Source organism: Muntiacus reevesi, chromosome 4 (genome assembly GCF_963930625.1).
Source record: "Muntiacus reevesi chromosome 4, mMunRee1.1, whole genome shotgun sequence".
Taxonomy (NCBI): domain Eukaryota; kingdom Metazoa; phylum Chordata; class Mammalia; order Artiodactyla; family Cervidae; genus Muntiacus; species Muntiacus reevesi.
The window spans coordinates 122877029-122899590 of NC_089252.1; the positions used below are offsets into that span (position 1 = coordinate 122877029).

The 22562-nt window shown below is 42.0% G+C and overlaps 1 protein-coding gene across 4 annotated transcripts in view; it reads left to right on the forward strand.

Annotated features, from left to right (window-relative positions):
* The window catches only part of GLIPR1 (GLI pathogenesis related 1), a 53564-nt gene that overhangs the window by 20127 nt on the left and 10875 nt on the right, over positions 1-22562 (forward strand). For 2 of the 4 annotated variants that reach the window (XM_065934105.1, XM_065934106.1), the window contains exons 2-4: positions 5253-5527; positions 6325-6570; positions 21610-21722. In XM_065934105.1, the coding sequence (XP_065790177.1) occupies positions 5336-5527; positions 6325-6570; positions 21610-21722 (551 nt within the window). In that variant the 5' untranslated portion in view covers positions 5253-5335. Of the gene's footprint in view, positions 1-4267; positions 4287-4477; positions 4610-5252; positions 5528-6324; positions 6571-21609; positions 21723-22562 lie in introns of those variants that run through there. The other 2 variants (XM_065934108.1, XM_065934107.1) reach the window with 2 other exon arrangements.

Consider the following 22562-nt stretch of genomic DNA (forward strand, 5'->3'; position numbering starts at 1 on the left):
CATCATTTCTTTGGTGCTCAGCCTTTCTTATGGTCCAACTCTCACATCCATACATGATGACTGGAAAAACCAAAGTTTTGACTATATGGACCTTTGTCAGCGAAGTGACATCTGGTTTTTAACGCACCATCTAGGTTTATTATAGCTTTTCTTCCAAGGAGCAAACGTCTTAATTTCATGGCTGCAATCACCATCCACAGTGATTTTGGAGTTCAAGAAAATAAAGTCTGTCACTCTTTCCATTGTTTCCCCATCTGTTTGCCCTGAAATGATGGGGCCAGATGCCACGATCTTAGTTTTTTGAATGTCTCTATGAGATCTAATTCCTTGAATCTATTCATCACCTCCACCGTATATATAAGGGATTTGATTTAGGTCATACCTGAGTGGTCTAGCTGTTTTCCCTACTTTCTTCAGGTTAAGCCTGAATTTTGCATTAAGGAGCTTATGATCTGAGCCACAGTAAGTTCCAAGTATTATTTCACTGACTTATATAGAGGTTCTCCATCTTTGGCTGCAAAGAACATAGTCAATCTGATTTTGCTACTGACCATCTGGTGATGTCTATGTGTAGAATCCTCTCTTGCATTGTTGGAAGTGGGTGACCATTTTAAGTGGTGCTATAGTGTCTAAACACCTCCATTCTCCACGTGCCCCTGTCAATCTGTGAGAGAGAAACAGAGAACAAAATAACTGATGTAAGAGGTCCACAGTTTGGTTTTGGCAGCTATAAAGCGTATTTGTCACCTAACCAAGTAACTTTAGATTTTCAATCCACCCAAATATAGTTTATGGTTTGGGGCAGCCTTATCATGGGGACAGCTGCAGTAGCCCAGAGTATACAAGGGGTGGGGTTTTTTTTTGGGGGGGGGTGCTGTGCTAGGTCTTATTTGTGACACACGAGATCGTATATCTTCCTTGCAGAATGCAGGATCTTTTGCGGCATGTGGGATCTAGTTCCTCACCCCAGGCCACCTGCACTGAGCGTGCAGTCTCAGCCCTGGACTGCCAGTGAAGTCCAGCAGGTGACTTTTGAAACATCTAGGACATGTAGTGATTTGACAGACATTTGTGCCCAAAAGGGAGTTGCTAGAGTCACTTACAATTTCCTTAAGAGATTCAAAGATTACACCTGTGGAATCAAACCACAGAATTTGTTTTGCGATTTTGCCCTGGTAGGTTACCCAGGAAAGCAAACAGAAAGCTTTCCACCTGTTATCTTTATCTGGGTAAGGGACAGTCTTTGGGCTTCTACAGAGTTTTTCTGGGGCCCACATGACTCACTAAAGAGGAAGACTGATGGTTTTCTTTTGGATATCATACCCGGCCACTCATCCACCTTCTGTACTTAGCTCACTTTGTGTTCACATTAGTAAGAACAAAGATTAATGGGGGCTGTTTTGCACTCCCTGGGTGTTGACATAATCAATAGACTGATTAGTTCACGTGGCCAGGGTTTGGTAAATTGGCATAAGGCTTACCCCCTTACGAGAGGGTTAGTAAGAGCAAGACACAAGTTGAAAATAAGCCCATACTGGAGTCTTAGCGGACAAATAGGATGGAAAGAGAAAAGCGTTCTCCAACTACGTTTCTAGTAAATGCTTAGTACATGTGGAGAAAGGATTCACTAACAAGAAAAGGTGGTTTTCTGTCATTTTTTCTTTTTAGTGTGTGTATACAGGGAGTCTTAAAAGAAGGGATGGGGAAATAAATGAAAGTGAGGTTTCTTGATGTGTGATCTTGGGAAAAGCTGTCCACTTCATGATGTTGTCTACTTCTGGGATCTGGGAATTGGCCCTGGAGATCCTTAAAGTAACCTGGAGTATCTGTCTCCCCCAGGTGTCTTGAGAGGGATGTTCTGGACCTGTTTTGGCATGGCTTGCATGGATCCAGAAGGGTTTTCCTTTGGGGAGCAGTGTAGGTGGTTCTTAGTACCTTATAAGGTCCTTCCCATGGAGGTAACACCACAAGCTTTCTTCTAAAGATCTTGATGTGCACTTGAACTCCTGGTTGAAAGAATGGCAAGGCTTGTCAGTTAGCAGAGGTCAAGCCCCATGATATTTGTTTCAAGTACACTCATTCTTGAACATAGCTAATCATAACATCAGATTGTTCACTTAAGTTCCCATCATCTTCACTTAACCCAGAAGTGGAAGGTTGAGAGATGCCAATTGACACTGGGTATCCAGAGACCATTTCAAAAGGGTTCAGTCCATGTGCCCTATTCGGAGTTTTCTGGCTCTTTAAAAGGGCCATCAGCACAGATTCTGGCCATTAAAGTCCAGTTTCTGAACCTTTCCTAAAGTTTTTCCTTGTCTAGATTTTTACATTTCACTCTCCTTGATGACTGAGGATGATATGGAGCATGAAATCCTAAAGAGTACCCCAGAGTTTTTGCAAGCAAGTGGTTTATGTCTGTAAAATTAGCTCCTCGATCTGATTTAATCCATAAAGGAATGCCACATTGAGGAATAACCTCAGTTATGAATGTCTTTACCACATGTAAGTCAAATAAGATTCAGTCCATCCCTGAAACATGCAGACAGCAGCAAAATAGTGAGATTAGCCTAAAGCTAGGGGGAAACCCATAAAATTCGTTTGGAGAGTCCCAAAGGGAAAGTGGCCTTGGAGGATTTCCTGGGGTATCCCAGGAATTTCTCAGAAGTGTGGGGAGGTTTACAAGGAGTGCACAGGGAAATAATTTGGTCAGAAATTTTGTGGATGCTGAGGCAAAACCAACTTTCTTGTTCCTTATCCCCCATCTGCAAATTTATCTCACTTGATGGGATATCAGTCAAAAGAGTCAAGGAAAGGAGGCTACAGAAAGTCCATTTGGCCTGATGTATCCATCTGGTAATTTTGGGGCACCCTTTTGTGTTCATTTGCTTCTTCAGATTGTGGGACATTTGCTTAATGGTTAATAATATCTGTCAAGAGTAAAAGCAAATGGGGACACTTTATGCCCTCTCAGTGTCATGCTGAGAGTTTTGTCCTTTTTTCTCTAAAATAAATCCTATTCGCTTGCTACTGTGGAAAAAATAGAAGAATAAAAGCAATGAACCTATGGTTGCTGTCGGGGAAGGGTCAGGAGAAGGGATAATTAGGGAGTTTGGGATGGACATGTACACACTACTGTATTTAAAATGGATAACCAGCAAGGTCCTACTCTATAGCACAGGGAACTCTGCTCAAAATATTATGCGGCAGCCTGGCTGGGAGGGGGGTTTGGGGGAGGAAAGATATACGGCCAGGACTTCCCCCATTGCTCAGTGGTAAAGCATCTGCCGGCCAATGTAGGAGGCTTGCAGGAGACAAGGGTTCTATCCCTGGGTCAGGAAGATAACCTGGAGGAGGAAATGGCAACCCACTCCAGTATTCTTGCCTGGAAAATTCCATGGACAGAGGAACTTGGTGGTGACAGTCCATGGGGTCGCAAAGAGTTGGACGCGACTGAGCCCCTGAACACACATACCCTCTATCTGAAGTAAGGACTTCAATTGTTCTGTGTGATTTAAGTGGTCAAGTCCCCTTGCTGTCTACCTGAAATTATCACAACATTAATAGTTAATCAGCTATTACTCCAATATAAAATTAAAAGTTTTAAAAATATTTTTTAAATTGGATAGAGAGAGAATAAGGGTGTCCATTTGGAGCTTGATGTTTAGCAATCGTTTTAGCCTGATCATTCTCTAAAGATATAGCACTTCCTTGGTATGAGCTGAACCGTGAACAGCAGCAGTTTAAAAAGGGAGATGATATCTTGTGATAAGGAAACCATCATAGGACAATTACCAGGAGGAGCATAGCTACAGAGGTTAAGAACTCATGGCATTTCCAAACGTGCCAAGAGGATGACTTGTCCAAAAGCAAGTCTGAAGTCTGTGAGTAGCAGCCGTTTTCCCTTCTGCTGGGGTACAAGCTCCAGGAAGAGCTAAGAGTTCAGCAACCTGAGCTGACTGTTACTGTGGCTAAAGAAGACGCCTCAGGAGTCTCAGAGGGGAAGCTGTGGCATCACAGTTAGTGTGTTTCCCCAGAAATCTCATTGACAGGCACCATCACAAAATAGAAGTCAGTCTAGGTTATCTCAAGGGGTGTCTGGGAGAGCAACTTGTGGCTTTGAGACCATTTCTGCAAGTGTGAAGCAATCACATAGGGTAGAGCAGGACTGCCCATCATCAGAGAGGAGTGGGGAAGTCGCTGAATTCAAAAGCATTAGCAAGCATGTGAGAGGATGAAAGATCCAGCTCGTGAGTGATCTGTCATCATGTGGAGAGGTGCTGCATCCGGTGAGCTTAGAGGCTAGCTGACCCCCTGGGGAGCATGGAAATAAAGGGGGGAGCCTGGCATGTCAATCAAGGCAGCGGCTGCACCACCGCATGCACGCAAGAGGGCGCCCTTGATGCCACAGGATCTGACTGCATGAGAAACAAGCCTTAGGATGTGTCTGAGACACAGACACCGTCCTAGCATGCCTGCAGCAGTCCCACTGTTTTCATGACAGTGTGTTGGATTGGCCAAGAAGTTTGTTTAGGTTTTTCCATAATATCTTGCAGCAAAACTTGAATGAACTTTTGGGCCAACAGTAGATGAACAGGATTGTCAAAATAAGGTAAGCCAGGGATTTAGAGCGTGGGCTAAGCTAATGTTGAAGTTTCAAAGGAGATTATTGCCTTCAAAGGGCCAGGAAATAGGCTCTGGACTGTTATCAGGGGGGAAGAGCATACAGAGGTTTAGCAAGGGCTGCAAAAGTAGGAATCCATTGGCAGCTGTACCAGCTGCCTCTAAAAATTTACATAACTTTTATTTTTTAATTTGATGGGGGGAGTGAGGATCGACAAAATCAACTCAATCCCATCACATGCACCACTGTGAATGAATTCTAGGTCAAGTAATGATGTTTACCAGACATTCTAACCACAGAGTGCTGATTTGACTCCAAAAAAAATGTTTTTAAGTATTTTGCAAGACATTTAATGAAATAAGAGATATGTTTTTATATCACCACCAGAACCTCTTTTAAAATTGAGACTATTATTTCTGGAAATTCCAGAATTTCCTTTGGAAACATCCCCCAACTCAAATGAAAGTCTGGGATAGCCTCGTAAAAATCCATGTTGCAATAGGTGCTCTGTCATTGAGAATCACCGAAAAGACGGGGTTAAAGGCACAAAATGAGCCACAAACCATATATGGAGAAACCCTTTTCTTCAAACTTGTGATGAACTCATGTTTTGCTTTCCGTTTTCTCAAAGCTGAAGTCGGCGGTGCTTTGTAAAGCTGACTCACATACCCTCAGAACCTACAGCACTTCTGGATTCCAGCCCCCGGGGGCATCATGCCAGACCGTCTGAGCATGCGAGTCACATTTGCTCTGACAGCCTGGATGCTCTCCGTGGTCTCCAGTTCTTCCCCTGCAGCAAATACTTTGCCAGATATCAAAAACGAAGATTTTATCAAAGACTGTGTTCGAACGCATAACAAGTTCCGATCAGCAGTGACTCCAGCAGCCAGTGATATGCTGTACATGGTAAGAAAACTTCAGTGCTTGTAGCGGAAGTCAGTCAAAAACAAGGGATGTGGATTGATTTGGGTGGTGAATCCTTGGAACCCTGTGATCATTTTCTTCTGTGATGAAAGAGTGCAGTAATTTCACCACTTGTGATCAAAGCAAACCCAGTTTGCTCTGCCTACTCAATTCTCGTTATAAGCAAGCTCAGTCTGTGTGTTTTACTTCTCTTTTAAGGCATGTCTTTCCTCAGGTCTCAGGTGGCATTTAGTTCTCTATTTTTCTTTTTTTGGTCTGTTAATTTTTGTGAGGTTTTGTTGTTTCACTGTTCAACTTTTTTTGTTATTGCTGGCAGAGTACTGACTTTCTCAGGAGGGCAGCGGGGGATCCAGGGGAAAGGCTAGGATTTTAATCAGGCTTGAGTTTAAATCCTGGGTCTGTAGTTTTGGCCTGATTTTTAACCTCTTGGAGCCTGTTAGTAGAGGAGCTATTTGGGGCATGAAAATTGCAGAAAATGTGTGAAACCAGCATATATTATTTTGCAACATAATTGGCCTTCATGAAATGTTTGTCTGTGTCACTCTCTTTGATTCTAAATTCCTTGATACCAGATTATCATGTCTCCCACAAACCCTAGTGAGAATATAAAGGCTATAATACGATCCTCCACAAGTGAAGGAACCCCATCTCTACAGGCCTCTTTTCCAGACGTGGCACATCACCTCCCACGCAAATTCCCACTTTGCCCCCTCCGGTTACACTGTTGTATAAGGAGCTGAAGCCTTGACTTTCCTACTGTTTCCTATTTATTTCTGCAGACATGGGACCCACTACTAGCTCAGATTGCAAAAGCATGGGCAAGCCATTGTGAGTTTGCACACAACCAACAGTTGAAACCATCCCACAAGCTGCACCCAAATTTCACTTCACTGGGAGAAAACCTCTGGACTGGGTCTCTATCCATTTTTTCTGTGTCTTCAGCCATCACAGACTGGTATGATGAAGTTAAATACTATGACTTCAAGACTCGGAAATGCAACAAAGTCTGTGGCCATTACACTCAAGTAAGTATCTGACCTATATTCTCTAGAAACGGTCATCTCATGGGTGAGGGGAGAACTGGAATCTGGTGTGAAGAAAATAGAGTATACTAGTGTCCCTATAAATATGAGATAGTAGGGATGACAGGCTTACTTCAAAAAGAAATAAATGGAACAGAGTTCAATACCAGAGGAAATGGTGCTTGAAGAATGTATGACATGGACAGACATTAAATGTGAGGCCCGCCAATCTGGACAGCCTCTGATTAATTCTGATAACACCCTTCTGCCCGTGGTACTTTGTTCCATTGTGAACAATCAAAGGGCCTTATGAGTAAGTAGATTTATTTCCAGGCCCAGGTGGCACAGTGGTCGAAGAATCTGCTTGCCAATGCCGGAAACACAAGAGACGTGGATTCCATCCTTGGATCGGGAAGATCCCCTGGAGGAGGAAATGGCAACCGGCTCCAGTTTTCTTACCCCGAAAATTTCCATGGATACGGGAGCCTTGATGGACTGCATACAGTCCATGGGGTCTCAAAGAGTCAGACACGGCTAAATAAGTCCTCTGGGAAACTCGAGGCAGCTGCTCTGGGACTATAAAATTAGGAGAAGTGAGCCTCTCAGACAGAAACATCAGCAAGAACTGACACTTGTGTGTCCCCTTAGTCTTTCGAACATGACCTAAACATCTACGATGTAAAGAGGAAGAAAAAACCCCAGAGTCCCAGCCTCAATGGAGAGACCGACATAAAAACTTGCACAGACAATCCTGCCCACAAATCTACAGTATAAGTTTCAATGGCTACATTCGGAGTCTCTCAATGAGATTTTTTTTTTTTTAATTCAAGCTGCTTGTGGCTTCCTAACCCTAACTCACATTTGCACCACGATGGAGACAAATCCCTAGGAAGCGTCTTCCACAGTCTGTTTAATATACTGCCTCCACATACTGGCCACATCTTGTTTATTTACCTTTATTTCATGTCAGTCCTTGTCAAATAACTAAAGGCCGTGAACCTATGTGTGATGGATTTTAATGTAGAAAAAAATTGTTGAAATGATGAAAGTGAAAGTGGTTCAGTCGTATCCAACTCTTTGTGACCTCATGGAATACACAGTCCATGGAATTCTCCAGGCCAGAATACTGGAGTGGGTAGCCCTTCCCTTCTCCAGGGGATCTTCCCAACCCAGGGATCGAACCCAGGTCTCCTACATTGAAGGCAGATTCTTTACCAATTGAGCCACAAACGGAAGCCCAAGAATACTGGAGTGGGTAGCCTATCCCTTCTCTAGAGGGTCTTCCTCAGACAAGAATCAAACCAGGGTCTCTTGCATTGCAGGCAGATACTTTACCAACTGAGCTATCAGGGAAATAATGTCTGAGAGCAAAAACATTTCTAAGAAGCCAGTTAACATGGAACAGTAGATGTTTTTATTTTTTTATTTTGATATTTATTTGGCTGTGCTGGGTCTTAGTTGCAGCATGCAGGATCTTCTATCTTCATTGCAGCATTTGAGCTCTTAGTCGTGGCATGTAGGATCTAGTTCCCTGACGAGGGATCAGGACTCCAACCTCCTGCGTTGGGAGCATGGAAACTTAGCCACTAGACCACCAGGAAAGTCTGAAGGTGTTTTTAAAGAGCAAAATGTTCATAGAAAAAGTCTCAATATATTTCAGTCATAAAAAGATTCTGATTGCACTGATCTTGTTATAGGGGGAACACATTTGACACAGCTACAGGCAATTGTTATGATGAAAGGGAAAGGACTGATTTCAGTGAAATCTTCATCTGAAATTTATTGTAATCAAGGAGGAGCTACCAAATCTTCAGTAGCCTTGGTCTCTTTCTTGGAAATATAACTAAGATCTCCTCTAGACTACGCCATCAATTTTGGCTTATGTTAACCAATAAATTTAGCCAAAAAATAAATTTCACTGGATTCCCACAAATCCCTAAAGGACAAGAAAGCTAGACCCAGATTGCCTACAGTGTTATGTGGTTCTATTATGCATCGGAGTGTTAATCTCCAGAAATCATTGTCAGTTTGAAGGTGCTGACTCTCAGTATTTAAGCTTCTCCCCTATACTAGGCACTTTGTAAAGTATGGGTCACATGTTTTAGTTCAGACTCCTAAAAAACAGAGCCTGATATAACAGTTTATTTGCAAGATTTTATTAGAGTACAACCGCAGAGAAGTGGGAAGGAGGGAAAATGGGGAATGTGGCAGGAAATGAGGGCCACAGCTGGGAATGGCCCCCAGCCCTTGTTGGTCTCATTCAGTCGCTCATTCGTGTCCAACTCTTTGCAACCCCATGAACTGCAGCACGCCAGGTTTCCCTGTCCTTAGCTATCTCCCAGAGTTTGCTCAAACTCATGTCCATTGAGTCAGTGATGCCATCCAACCATCTTATTCTCTGTCACCTCCTTCTCCTCCTGCCCTCAATCTTTCCTAGCATCAGAGTCTTTTCCAATGAGTCATCTCCTACCCTTAGGAGTTGACTTTTTTGGGGACAAGACCTGTGTAAGTGGATGTGTTACAACATGTGGCTAGTGCAGTTTGAAGAAGCTGACAGAATGCCACGTGAGCAATGGGGACAGAGCAGCTTGCTTGGCCAAAGGGAAGTATGGAGACATAGGACTTGTTTATACAGCTGGAGATACATGAGTTGGTTCTGAAACTGAATGAGATTGTCAAATGAAAAAGAATGCAAAGAGAATGACAGGCAAAGTTACCAAGATATAGAAGATGTACAATGTGCACAAATGAGCTTGGTATTTCAGAAGAATGGCAAGCAACCTAGCCCATCAAATACATAATGATCCAAAGACTGTTAAATTGACAAGACTCCTAAAGTCTGCGGGTTAAGAGACATCTTCATGTCCATCATTCTAGGAAGACAATACAGGAGGAAACTTCGTTATACGTCACAGAGAAGTGAGATTTCAGAGATGGCCTTCCCCAAATTAACTGGACTTAACTGTAAATTTTCCTCTTGTATCGAGTGGGGGAAAAGGAGGGCTAATATTTGGGACATAAAACAGTTCCTAAATCCACTTCTGTGTAGAAAGGTAACAGAGCCCAAACTGAGTGATCCTAACCTGCTCTTTTAAAGAGACAACTATAGTCTATGCCCACCTCAGATAATGGAGAGGCAGTCCAGGGACCCCCTGGGTCTGGAAAGATGCAGCACCAGCAACTACTTTTTTAAGTGAATACATAAAATATATAACCTTTTAAGATATGTAGCTCTCTGCATTTAAGAGCTCATTCAACTCTCACTTCTAAGAGATGCTGTTATCCATAGATGAATAAACAAGCTCAGACAGGTCAAGAAGTTATCCCAGTGCCATTTAGCTAGTAAGAGGAACAGTCAGGAGTCAGATAGGATATGCTGCAAAGATTAAATAATATAATGTTTGTAAATTGCCTAGTAAAGTACTAATATTTAGTAGTCATTGAGCAAAGTTTAGATTTCTTCCATGAGTTATTTTTCCACCAATTATACTGGAAGAAGGCTCTGACAGCTTGGTCAAAGACTTCCTGTTTTTATTCTTACAAGAAACCTTGCTAGGGGGTTCAGGATTACTCAGTTGCCATTTTAAAACATGCTGGAAACTACCCTGAGTGTGTATTTTTAACTTCCCACTTAGCCTCATCTGTTAGATTTTGGTTGGTGAGCAGTGGCTGTATAAAGACAACAGATTCAGGTTCATTATTACTTCATGAAAGTGTGCTATTTCTAGACATCTTAACACTTTAGTTCTGTCTTCACTACAGATAGATTTGAATTGTGGGAGAATTTGGGTATATTCATATGAAAGATTATTCCAGTTAGATATTTTGATCTGCTCTATAATTTTGGGAATAGTTTAACTCAAATAGCTGGGAAGGCAGCAGCTCAGGTCTGACAGTGCTAATAATGTCCACTAGAAGGCACTGTTGATCTCATTTCTGGTTTTATTCCCACCCACCCACCCCCTCACACACACACCTTTAAATTTTTATTTTCACACCCTTGCAGAACTGATGGAAAGTATGATGCCTCAGTTTGTCTGGCTGATTTTATATATGTTGTATATTACTGGTAAGTCATCAGATGAACTGAGAACTGAAAGGAGAAGGTAAAAGGGCATTGTTAAGAAGAAAGAGACATGCCTGCTCTCACTGGGTTGAGTTCCCCAGATGCAGTGTTTTTGTTAAGCATAAGTTCCTGATTCTGCTAAAAAGGAACACACTCTGGAAGCATCTACTTAGGGCATGGACCGCCTTGGTACTTTGTGGTCAAGTAGAATTAGGTTCCATTTATAAAAATTGAGGCAATACCTATTTATTGATTTGTTATGTGATTATACATGATGTCATGTGCTGAACACTATCATGGCACTAGGGAAATTCTCAATGTGTAGCTCTTATTTTTCAATTTTTGTTTAACATATTAAAAGAAATGAAACATGCAACCAGAATCTGCCTGATAAAAAAAAATTTCAAAAGTTTTAAAGCAAAAGAATATTAGTCAAAAGAGAATAAAACATGAATATTTGCTGAGAGCTTGCTATGTTTCAGAAGGTGTTCTAAGTGCTTTCTTCTAAGCCCATTTAAACTGTCAAAATAAGCCTATTGAGTACCTTTGTTATCCTATTTAGTAGGCAAGGAAGCTGAGGTCTAGGTCACACAGTGAGTAGCTGAGCTGGAATATGAACTTTGGTCCTAGACCCTACAAAGTTGCACCCCAAACCTGAATGCCCATGAAGCTATTAACAAGAGACCAGCATGAGTGGATAAATAAACCTGATATATCCATGCAGTAAGTATTACTCAGCAATAAAAAGGAGAGTGACTCCTCATGAATTGAATAACATAATGGGTTTCAAATGCTTGTACTTAGTGAAAAAAGTCAGACTGAAGAGTCTACATTTAAACTGATTGCATTTATATCATATTCTGCAAAAACAAAAGTACAGGAAAGAGATTAGTGATTGCCTGGGAGCGGGGGTAAGAACTGACCGCAAAGGCGCACAAGGGAGCTTTGGGGAGAATGTTCTAGGTCTTGAGTATGGTAGCAGGTGCACGGCTACACACTTTTGCCAAAATTCATAGAACTAAGCACCTAAAAAGACGTCTTTTATGTCAACTGCAACCTGACTTAGAGACCAACAGGCTTCCCAGGTGGCATTAGTGGTAAAGAACCCACCTGCCAATAAAACCAAAATAAACAAAATAGCATATAGCATTAAAGGTGCGTGGGGGATTAAGACTACTCAAAATATAATACTACCAAGAAGTGTTCAAAGACAAAAGAATGAAAATATAAAACGCGAGACTCAGGTGATAGTTCATACAACATTGCCAGTTAGCGTGAAATAAGAATCCCCCGATGAACTTGTTAATATAAGTTTTTTTTTAACTTTATTTTTATTGGAGTATTGTTGCTGTTCAGTTGCTCAGTCGTGTCTGACTCTTTGCAACCCCATGGACTGCAGCACGCCAGGCTTCCCTGTCCTTCACTATCTCCCACAGTTTGCTCAAACTCATGCCCATTAAATTGGAGATGCCATACAACCATCTTATCCTCCGTCATCCCCTTCTCCTCCTGCCCTCAATCTTTCCCAGCATCAGGATCTTTTCTAATGAGTCAGCTCTTCACATCAGGTGACCAAATTATTGGAGCTTCGGCTTCAGCATCAGTCCTTCTGATGAATATTCAGGACTGATTCCCTTTAGGATTGACTGCTTTGATCTCTTTGAAGATTCTTGAGTCCAAGGGATTCTCCAAGTCTTCTCCAACACCACAGTTCCAAAGCATCAATTTTTTGGTTCTCAGCCTTCTTTATAGTCCAGCTCTCACATCCTACATCCATACATGACCACTGGAAAAACCGTATCTTTGACTATATGGAACTTTATCAGGAAGGTGATGTCTCTGGTTTTTAATACACTGCCTAGGTTTGTAATAGCTTTTCTTCCAAGAAGCAAGCATCTTTTAATTTCATGGCTGCAGTCACTATCTGAAGTGGTTTTGGAGCCCAAGAAAATCAAGTCTGTCACTGTTTCCATTGTTTCCCCATCTATTTGCCATAAACTAATGTGACTAGATGTCATGATCTTAGTTTTTGGAATGTTGAGTGCTAAGCTAGCTTTTTCACTCTTCTCTTTCACCTTCATCAAGAGGCTCTTTAGTTCCACTGCCATTATGATGGTGTCATCTGCATATCTAAGGTTATTGATATTTCTCCCTGCAATCTTGATTCCAGTTTGTGCTTCATCCAGCCCAATACTTCCCATGAACTACTCTATGTAAAAATTAAATAAGCAGGGTGACAATATACAGCCTTGAGGTACTCCTTTCCCAATTTTGAACCAGTCCATTGTTCCATGTTCAGTTCTAACTGTTGCTTCTTGACCTGCATACAGGTTTCTCAGGAGGCAGATAAGGTGATCTGGTATTCCTCTCTCTTTAAGAATTTTCTACAATTTGTTGTGATCCACACAGTCAAAGGCTTTAGCGTAGTCAGTGAAGCAGAAGTAGATATTTTTCTGGAATTCCTTTGCTTTTTCTATGATCCAACAGCTGTTGGCAGTTTGATCTTTAGCTGCTCTGCTTTGTCTAAATCTAGCTTGAATATGTGGAAGTTTTCAGCTCACATACTGTTGAAGCCTAACTTGAAGGGTTTTAAGCATGATCTTGCTAGCATATGAAATGAGTGCAATTGTGCGATAGTCTGAACATTCTTTGGCATTGCCCTTATTTGAGGTTGGAATGTAAACTGACCTTTTCCAATCATGTGGCCACTGCTGAGTTTTCAAAATTTGCTGGCATATTGAGTGCAGCACTTTAACAGCATCATTAGAGTATAGCTGATTAAAAATGTTATGATAGTTTCAGGTGACAGCAAAGGGACTCAGCCAGACATATACATGTATCCATTCTTCCGCAAACTCCCCTCCCAATAACAAGATTTTTAGGCTGAATAATATTCCAGATTGTGTGTGTGTGTGTGTGTGTATACACACACCACATTTTCCTTAAGGAAATGCTGTCGTTTGCAACAGCATAGATAGATCTAGAGGGTATCGTGCCAAGTAAAATAAATCAGAGAGAGAGAATCACCACATGATCTCACTCATGTGTGGGCTCTAAAAACATTAACACTTAGAAAACAGATTGGCGGTTGCCAAAGCAGGCAGGTGGGTGAAAAGGGTGAATGTGGTCAAAACTTCCTGGGGATGTATTGGGTAGCATGGTGGCTACAGTTAACAATCCTGTATTGTGTATTTGAAAGTTGCTAAAAGAATGTGAGAAACACACTCACCAGCCCAAAACCGAGGGATGGACTCAGAGACACGCAGCACAGCAAAAGCAAGACTTCTTATGACGGTCTTGCAAGATCTGGTGTCTGGTGGGCAGACACACCCAGGACAGGTACAGCAAGCACTTTTATTCCCTTGAGCACAAATCCCTCCCCGGTTCCTCACTGGCTGAGTATTATGGGGTTACAATTCTCCCAGACTTCATTACTTCTCATGGGGTATTCTTTCTTCTCCCTTCCCATCCTAAGTTCACATTTCTCAACTAGGACTTTATCCCTTCCCAAGCATCCTGTTAGCTTAGAGACTCTCCAGTTGTAAGCTGTTAGGCAAGACTAGCTTGCCAGTAATTTTTCAAGATAGAATGAGCTAGTTCTGAATGGAAAATCATTTGCTAATAATTTTCTACCCAAGCCCAGCTACTTTGTTCCAAAAATGGACCACTTCAAGTCCATTTCTTACAGAGACTATTTCTTAAAAGTTCTCATCACAAGAAAAAAAAATTATAACCACATGTAGTAATAGGTATTAACCAGACACCATGGTGACCATTTTGCAATATATACAAATACTGAATCATTATGTTGTACACGGGAAACTAATATAATTTTATGTCAGTTATAGCACAATTGAAAAAAAAATCAGATTTCGAGGACAATTCCAGAGACTCTCATTCAGTAGAACTGACTGAGATGGGCCCAGAAATCTGCATTTTAAACAAAGCACTCAAAGAGAAGTCAATTTGAGATACAGTGATAGAAATGAAGAAGTTTTAAAAATAAATACAAAAATAATTGAGAAATTAAAGTACAAGGATCGAAAATGATCCTTGGAGATCCTTCAAGGATCCTTCAAGGACCTGAAAATGAATGGCTAGGTGCTCTCAGGAAGAGAGAGGGGCTTAATTCACTTGGTTACCTGGAGTTCCCTGCAAGGACTCTAGGGTGAGAGGTGGGAAGGGGAACACCCCACTTGGACCTGGGAGCAGTGAGGGGTGGTCTCTCACCAAAGAAGAGCACTGCTCCTCTGGGAGACCAGTACCTGCCTCCCCAGCTCCTCCCTAGTTGTCACACAAAGAGAAGACAGAATGCAGAGTGCCCCAGCATCCCCCACAGGCCTTCCGCCACCTCCTGCTCCATCAGTAGGGGCTCCCCTTGTGGCTCAGCTGGTAAAGCATCTGCCTGCAATGCAGGAGACCTGGGTTCAATCCCTGGGTTGGGAAGATCCCCTGGAGAAGGGAAAGGCTACCACTCCAGTAGTCTGGCCTGGAGAATCCCATGGACTGTATAGTCCATTGGGTCGCAAAGAATTGGACACGACTGAGCGACTTTCACTTCACTCCACTCCATCAATAAGCCTTGGAGAAGCTCAGTCTCCATTCCGATTCTCTTCCCTTCTGCTACACTCTCTCCCCAGAGAGCTGCTCTTAACTGATTGTTTTCCTTTTCTTTTTTTTTTTTTAAGTAAATTTGACCTTTTTCTGGGTCAAACCAACACCGACACACCAGCCTTGGTTCTGTGAGTCTCCCACCTCAGGGTTGCTTCCCCAGGGGTGCCCTCTGCTGGGAGACTTCTCCTTGCTCCCAGGCCAGCTCACTTCAGCATCAGCCTCACTCACGCAGAGCAGGGTCCCTGCTTCAAACCCCTGAAGCACCCTCTGCTTCCTCTTCGCAGAACTCAAAACCCGTGTGCCACGGTTTCTGGACCGCTGCTCTCCACATTTAGTGAAGGCACACACTGGTCCCCGTGCTTCACCTTTCTAACCCCCGTATTTGGCACCTCTAGTCCCAGAATTTGGAGAAGGAAATGGCAACCCACTCTGGTACTCTTGCCTGGAAAATCCCATGGACCAAGAAGCCTGGTAGCCACAGTCTATGGGTCGCAAAGAGTTGGACACAACTGAACAATTTCACTTTCTTTCAGTCCCAGAATTTATATATATATATATATATATATATATATATATATATATATATATATATATATATTTTATAGAGTTGGTGTTTTTTATATATGGATGCAACCAAGAAGGGTTAATTTTCAATGTACACTGGATCTGCTTCTGTGACTTTGACCCTTTCTTGTTATTATAAACATACATCATGGCCCAACTCAGGGAGATAACCTGAGCTGCCCTCTTGTGAAGGACTGACTGTGAGGAAGGGAAACAACACATTCCCCTACCAGAGGCTTGGCATTCTAGGGGACATTTGCAAGGACTGGACAGTCTTTTTACTTTGTTTCCTCACCTCCCCCCAATCTCTGATCTATAAAAGAACCTGGCAACCAGGCTCTGACAAGATAGATATTTTGAGATGCTCCCCTGCCATCTTCTGGGCCAGCCAGCTCCCCAGTTAAAGTCTCTTCATTGCCTCAGCCCCTCGGATCCATTGGTCTGTCGTGTGGCAAGCTGAGCGAGCTGGGATGAGGTAAAATTTAGCTGAGCCAGCCAGGAGCCTTGCTGCTCGGAGCTAGCCGGTTCTGATCAGGGAATACTGGGGCAAGACCCAGCAGCTGCTGAGACCATTTGTCGTGAGGTTCTTTCCTTCAAGAGCCCCTGAAATGGCACTGGCTACCTCCAGCACTTGGCCATTGAGACAAGGAACCCACAGTCCATGGACTCAATCTGTCTACCCAAATCGACAGCTGGTTCAGCTGGCTCACTCGTTTTGTGTGCCCTTTTGTCTTATGAACTGACAGGCTCAATTTTGGAGTGTGAGTCACTCCAGTGAGCACAGCAGGAACATTTTTCCCCCTCCTTGTGGGCTCTTCCTTTATGGGACAAGCCAATATGGTTGGGATACCCCAGAGGGTAAGCGTTGTTGGACTCTACCCTGATCTGGTTCATTTAGAGAACTAGTTCTTGTGGGGCAAGACCACCCTAGTTGGAATTAGCTTATTTGTTTTGTAGGGTAAACTTATCTATCTGATTTGGGAATCGGTTCAGTTGGAACTGGTTCATTGGGGAGCTAGTTCTTGTGAGGGTGGGCAGCCTAGTTGGAATTAATTCATTTGTTTTGTGAGGTAAACTTATTTACCCAATTGGGGAAATCAGTTCATCTGTGCAATGATGCTGAAATTTGTGGTGTTTTAGTTGGAATTCATCTGTGTCTTTTGTGTTTTGGTGTTCTAAAGTTTATAAAAATGGGAAATATTTCATCTGTCCTGAAGGAAAGATCTTTGGGGTCCATATTAGATATGTTAAGATCAGAACAATGGCCCCTGAATGGCTCACAATTAAGCAATCTGGTGGTCAGAAGCACTTTACAAAGGAGAGGAACACTCATATTGAGTAGGCCCAGGGGCTCTCTTGGGCTTGAGTCATCTAAAACTAATTTCCTCTAGAGGAGTCCCAGGTAACTTTGATGGTGGGGGACAAGTTGATCGACTCTCTAAAACACACTACTCTCTTTTGTAAGTTAAACATGCAAATAACCTTTACCCCAGAACAGTGTGATACCACGGCCTTTTTGACCAGTCTGGGGTACATTGGCTCCAATTTGGGGTGTTCTCCTCGTGAAGGGAAACTGCATTTGTAAGGCGCTTTGGGGAAGGTCATTGGTCTAATGGGACTGCGAAGTCATGTTAATATGACTTTCCAGCTTATTCTGGTTACTTCGGTAATGTGCAAATATCTGGTAATACGAGTTTCCTCTAAGGCTTCCTTTATGGTTTTCTCATTTCTTTCTCCTCAAACCCACTGTGAACAGCTGCGCGGCTGTGGGGACAAGCGAGGAACTGTGGCCAGGGTTATTCTCTTGCTGTTGCTCAGTCGCTCAGTTGTGTCCAACTCTTTGTGACCCCATGGACTGTAGCGCTCCAGGCTTCCCTGTCCTTCCTTCACCATCTGCCATAACTTGGTGAAACTCGTGTCTATTGAATCGGTGATGCCATCTTGTCCTCTGTTGTCTCCTTATCCTTCTGCCTTCAATCTTTGTCCACATAAGGGTTTTTCCAAAGAATCTGCTTTTCACATCAAGTGGACAAATACTGGAGCTACAACTTCAGCATCATTTGTGTTTTGGTGTTATAAAGTTTATAAAAATGGGAAATACTTCATTTCAATTGCCCTGCTTCATTGGAAGATCTTTGGGGTCCATATTAGATATGTTAAGATCAGAAGACCAATGGCCCCTGAAAGGCTCACAATTAAGCAATCTTCCCCAAAGATCCTTCCAATGAATATTCAGGGCTGATTTCCTTTAGGATTGACTGTTTTAATCTCCTTGTAGTCCAGGGGACTCTCAAGAGTCTTTTCCAACACCACAGTTGATCACACCATCATGGTTATATGGGTCATTGAGATCTTTATGGTATAGTTCTTCTGTATATTCTTGCAGCTCTTCTTAATATCTTCCATGTCTGTTAGGTCCATACAGTTTCTGTTCTTTACTGTGCCCATCTGTGCATGACATGTTCCCTTGGCATCTCTAATTTTCTCGAATAAATCTCTTGCCTTTCGCATTCTATTATTTTCTTCTCTTTCTTTGTGTTGCTCACTTATGAAGGTTTACTTATCTCTCCTTGTGTTCTTTGGAACTCTGCATTCAGATGGATATTTCTTTCCTTTTCTCCTTTGCATTTCACGTCTCTTCTTTACTCAGCTATTTGTAAAGCCTCCTCAGACAGTCATTTTGCCTTTCTTTTTTCTTGGGGATGGTTTTAATCACTGCTTCCTGTACAGTGTTACGAACCTCTATCCATAGTTCTTCAGGCATTCTGTCTATCAGATCTAATCCCTTGATTCTATTTGTCACTTCTGCTGTATGAAGGATTTGATTTGGATCATACTCGAATGCCTTAGTTGTTTTTGTTTTCTTCAACTGAAGTCTGAATTTTCAAACAGGAGTTATGGTCTGAGTCACAGTCAGCTTCCCGTCTTGTTCTTACTGACTTTATAGAGCTTTTCCATCTTTGACTGCAAAGAATATAATCAATCTGATTTCAGTGTTAACCATCTGGTGATGTCTATGTGTACAGTCATCTCTTACATTGTTGGAAGAGTGTGTTTGCTGTGACCAGTGCGTTCTCTTGGCAAAACTCTGTTAGCCTTTGCCCTGCTTCATCTTGTACTCCAAGGCCAAACCTGCCTGTTACTCCAGGTATCACTTGATTTCCTACTTTTTCATTCCGGTCCCCTAGGATTAAAAGGACATTCTTTTTGGTGTTAGTTCTATAAGTTCTCATGCATTTTCTTAGAACCATTTAGCTTTACCTTCTTTGGCCTTGTGGTTGGGGCATAGACTTGGATTGCTCTGATGGTGAATGCTTTGCCTTGGAAATGAACTGAGATCATTCGTTTGCTTTTGAGATCAAGGTTGTTTTTGAGATTGTTTTTGACATTGTTTTTGAGATCAAGGTTGTTTTTGAGATTGCACCCAAATACTGCATTTCAGACTCTTTTTTGATTATGAGGGCTAACCCATTTCTTCTAAGGGATTCTTACCAACAAGAGTAGATATAATCATCATCTGAATTAAATTTGCCCATTCTCATCCATTTTAGCTCACTGATTCCTAAAATGTTGATGTTCACTCTTGCCATCTCCTGTTTGACCACTTCCAATTTACCTTGATTCATGGACCTAACATTCCAGGTTTCTATGCAATATTGCTGTTTACAGCATCTGACTTTACTTCCATCACCAGTCACATCCACAACTGGGTGTTGTTTTTCCTTTGGCTCCATCTCTTCATTCTTTCTTATTTCTGTACTCTTCTCCAGTAGCATATTTGGCACCTCCCAACCTGGGGGGTTCATCTTTCAGTGTTATATCTTTTTGCCTTTTCATACTGTTCATGAGGTTCTCAAGGTAAGAATTTGGAAATGGTTTACCATTCCATTATCTAGTCGATCACGTTCTGTCAAAACTCTCCACCATGACCCGTCCATCTTGGGTGGCCCTACAGAACATGGCTCATAGTTTCATTTAGTTAGACAAGGCTGTGATCCATGTGATCAGTTTGGTTTGTTTTCTGTGATTGTGGTTTTCATTCTATCTGCCCTTTGATGGATGAGGATAAGAGGCTTATACTTATCCTCTTGAGGATACTGGCTATGGGGAAAACTGGGTCTTGCTCTGGTGGGCAAGGTCATTCTCAGTAAATCTTTAATCCAATTTTTGTGCTGATGGGTGAGGCTGTGTTCCCTCCCTGTAGTTTGACCTAAGGCCACACTGTGGTAGGGGTAATGGTTCAGTTCAGTTCAGTTCAGTCACTCAGTCATGTCCGACTCTGCGACCCCATGAATCACAGCGTGCCAGGCCTCCCTGTCCCTCACCAACTCCCGGAGTTTACTCAAACTCATGTTCATAAAGTTAGTGATGCCATCCAGCCATCTCATCCTCTGTCGTCCCCTTCTCCTCCTGCCCCCAATCCCTCCCAGCATCAGGGTCTTGTCCAATGAGTCAGCTCTTCCCATGAGGTGGCTAAAGTATTGGAGTTTCAGCTTCAGCATCAGTCCTTCCAATGAACACCCAGGACTGATCTCCTTTAGGATGGACTGGTTGGATCTCCTTGCAGTCCAAGGGACTCTCAAGAGTCTTCTCCAACACCACAGTTCAAAAGCAGCAATTCTTCGGGGCTCAGCTTTCTTCACAGTCCAACTCTCAAATCCACACATGACCACTAGAAAAACCATAGCCTTAACTAGATGGACCTTTGTTGACAAAGTAATGTCTCTGCTTCTTAATATGCTGTCTAGGTTGGTCATAACTTTCCTTCCAAAGAGTAAGAGTCTTTCAATTTCATGGCTGCAATCACCATCTGCAGTGATTTTGGAACCCCCAAAAATAAAGTCTGACACTGTTTCCACTGTTTCCTCATCTATTTCCCATGAAGTGATGGGACCAGATGTCATGATCTTAGTTTTCTGAATGTTGAGCTTTAAGCCAACTTTTTCACTCTCCTCTTTCACTGTCATCAAGAGGCTCTTTAGTTCCTCTTCACTTTCTGCCATAAGGGTGGTGTCATCTGCATATCTGAGGTTATTGATATTTCTCCCAGCAATCTTGATTCCAACTTGAGCTTCTTCTAGCCCAGCATGTCTCATGATGTATTCTGCACATAAGTTAAGCAAGCAGGGTGATAATATACAGCCTGGGCATACTCCTTTTCCTATTTGGAACCAGTCTGTTGTTCCGTGTCCAGTTCTAACTGTTGCCTCCTGACCTGCATGTAGGTTTCTCAAGAGGCAGGTCAGGTAGTCTGGTATTCCCATCTCTTAAAGAATTTTCCACAGTTTGTGGTGATCCACACAGTCAAAGGCTTTGGCATAGTCAAGAAAGCAGAAATAGATGTTTTTCTGGAACTCTCTTGCTTTTTTGATGATCCAGCAGATGTTGGCAATTTGATCTCTGGTTCCTCTACCTTTTCTAAAACCAGCTTGAACATCTGGAAGTTCACAGTTCACATATTGCTGAATCCTGGCTTGGAGAATTTTCAGCATTACTTTACTAGCGTGGGAGATGAGTGCAATTGTGCGGTAGTTTGAGCATTCTTTGGCATTGCCTTTCTTTGGGATTGGAATGAAAACTGACCTTTTCCAGTCCTGTGGCCACTGCTGAGTTTTCCAAATTTGCTGGCATATACAGTGCAGCACTTTTACAGCATCATCTTTCAGGATTTGAAATAGCTCAACTGCAATTCCATCACCTCCACTAGCTTTGTTCATAGTGATGCTTCCTAAGTCCCACTGACTTACGTGTTCATTTTATTGTGTCTCTTCTTCATATCAGTCCGTGTTTTCTTTCAGGTTGTCTGGGCAGATAGTTATAAAGTTGGCTGTGCAGTACACTTTTGTCCTCAAGTTTCTGGCTTCCAAGGTCTTCTCAATGGAGCACATTTTATATGCAACTACGGACCAGCGTAAGTGCTCAAATTGATTACTTTTTTGGAAAACAAACTATTTTAGAATTATCTTCATTAAATAGATACAGAAAATAGATCTGGATAATAGTGTAAAAGAGAAAATGAATGTTACCCATTAATTCCTCTGCCCAGTTTTCTTTGTATGTTTGCTTGTATGTGTGTGTATATACACTTTTATAAACATTGTGTAAGTGCACACACACACAGAGACACATATGTTCAAGAGTAGCAAGACTAAATGTTTTCAGGGACATAGATTAATTGGATATGGTAATAATACCACAAGATGGGAAGATGTTGTCTAACGTTCTATTATATTAACTTATTATAATTTTCTCAAAACAAACAAACAAAAAAACCCACTCTGAATTGAACTCCTCAATCTGTATAACTTATTCACATACTTTTGACAGTTTTGTTTTTGAAAGACATAATTTTTCTCCTTTTGAAAAATGGGAAGGCATAGGACATCTCCCCCAACTTCCTTTAAATGTATATATGTGTTCTTTTGCATCATATACAAACTTAGAAAACAGAGACCATAAAGGAAATACATGCTTTTCTAGTTTTTAGTTACAATTATGTATTCACATTTTCCATGGCATTAAAGTTTTTAAATGGATTACAGTAGTTAAAAACAATGATGTAATAATTGTATAAAGCTTACTGTGTGCTAAGCACTGTTTTAAGTGCTTCACATATATGAAGGGTATTTAATCTTCATAAAAAGTCTGTGATATAGATTCTCCTCTTACCCCTGTTTTGCAGATAAGACAGCTGAGGCCCTGACAGGGTGCCTGGCCTTGCCCAGGGTCCCACAGTTAATGAACATCATAG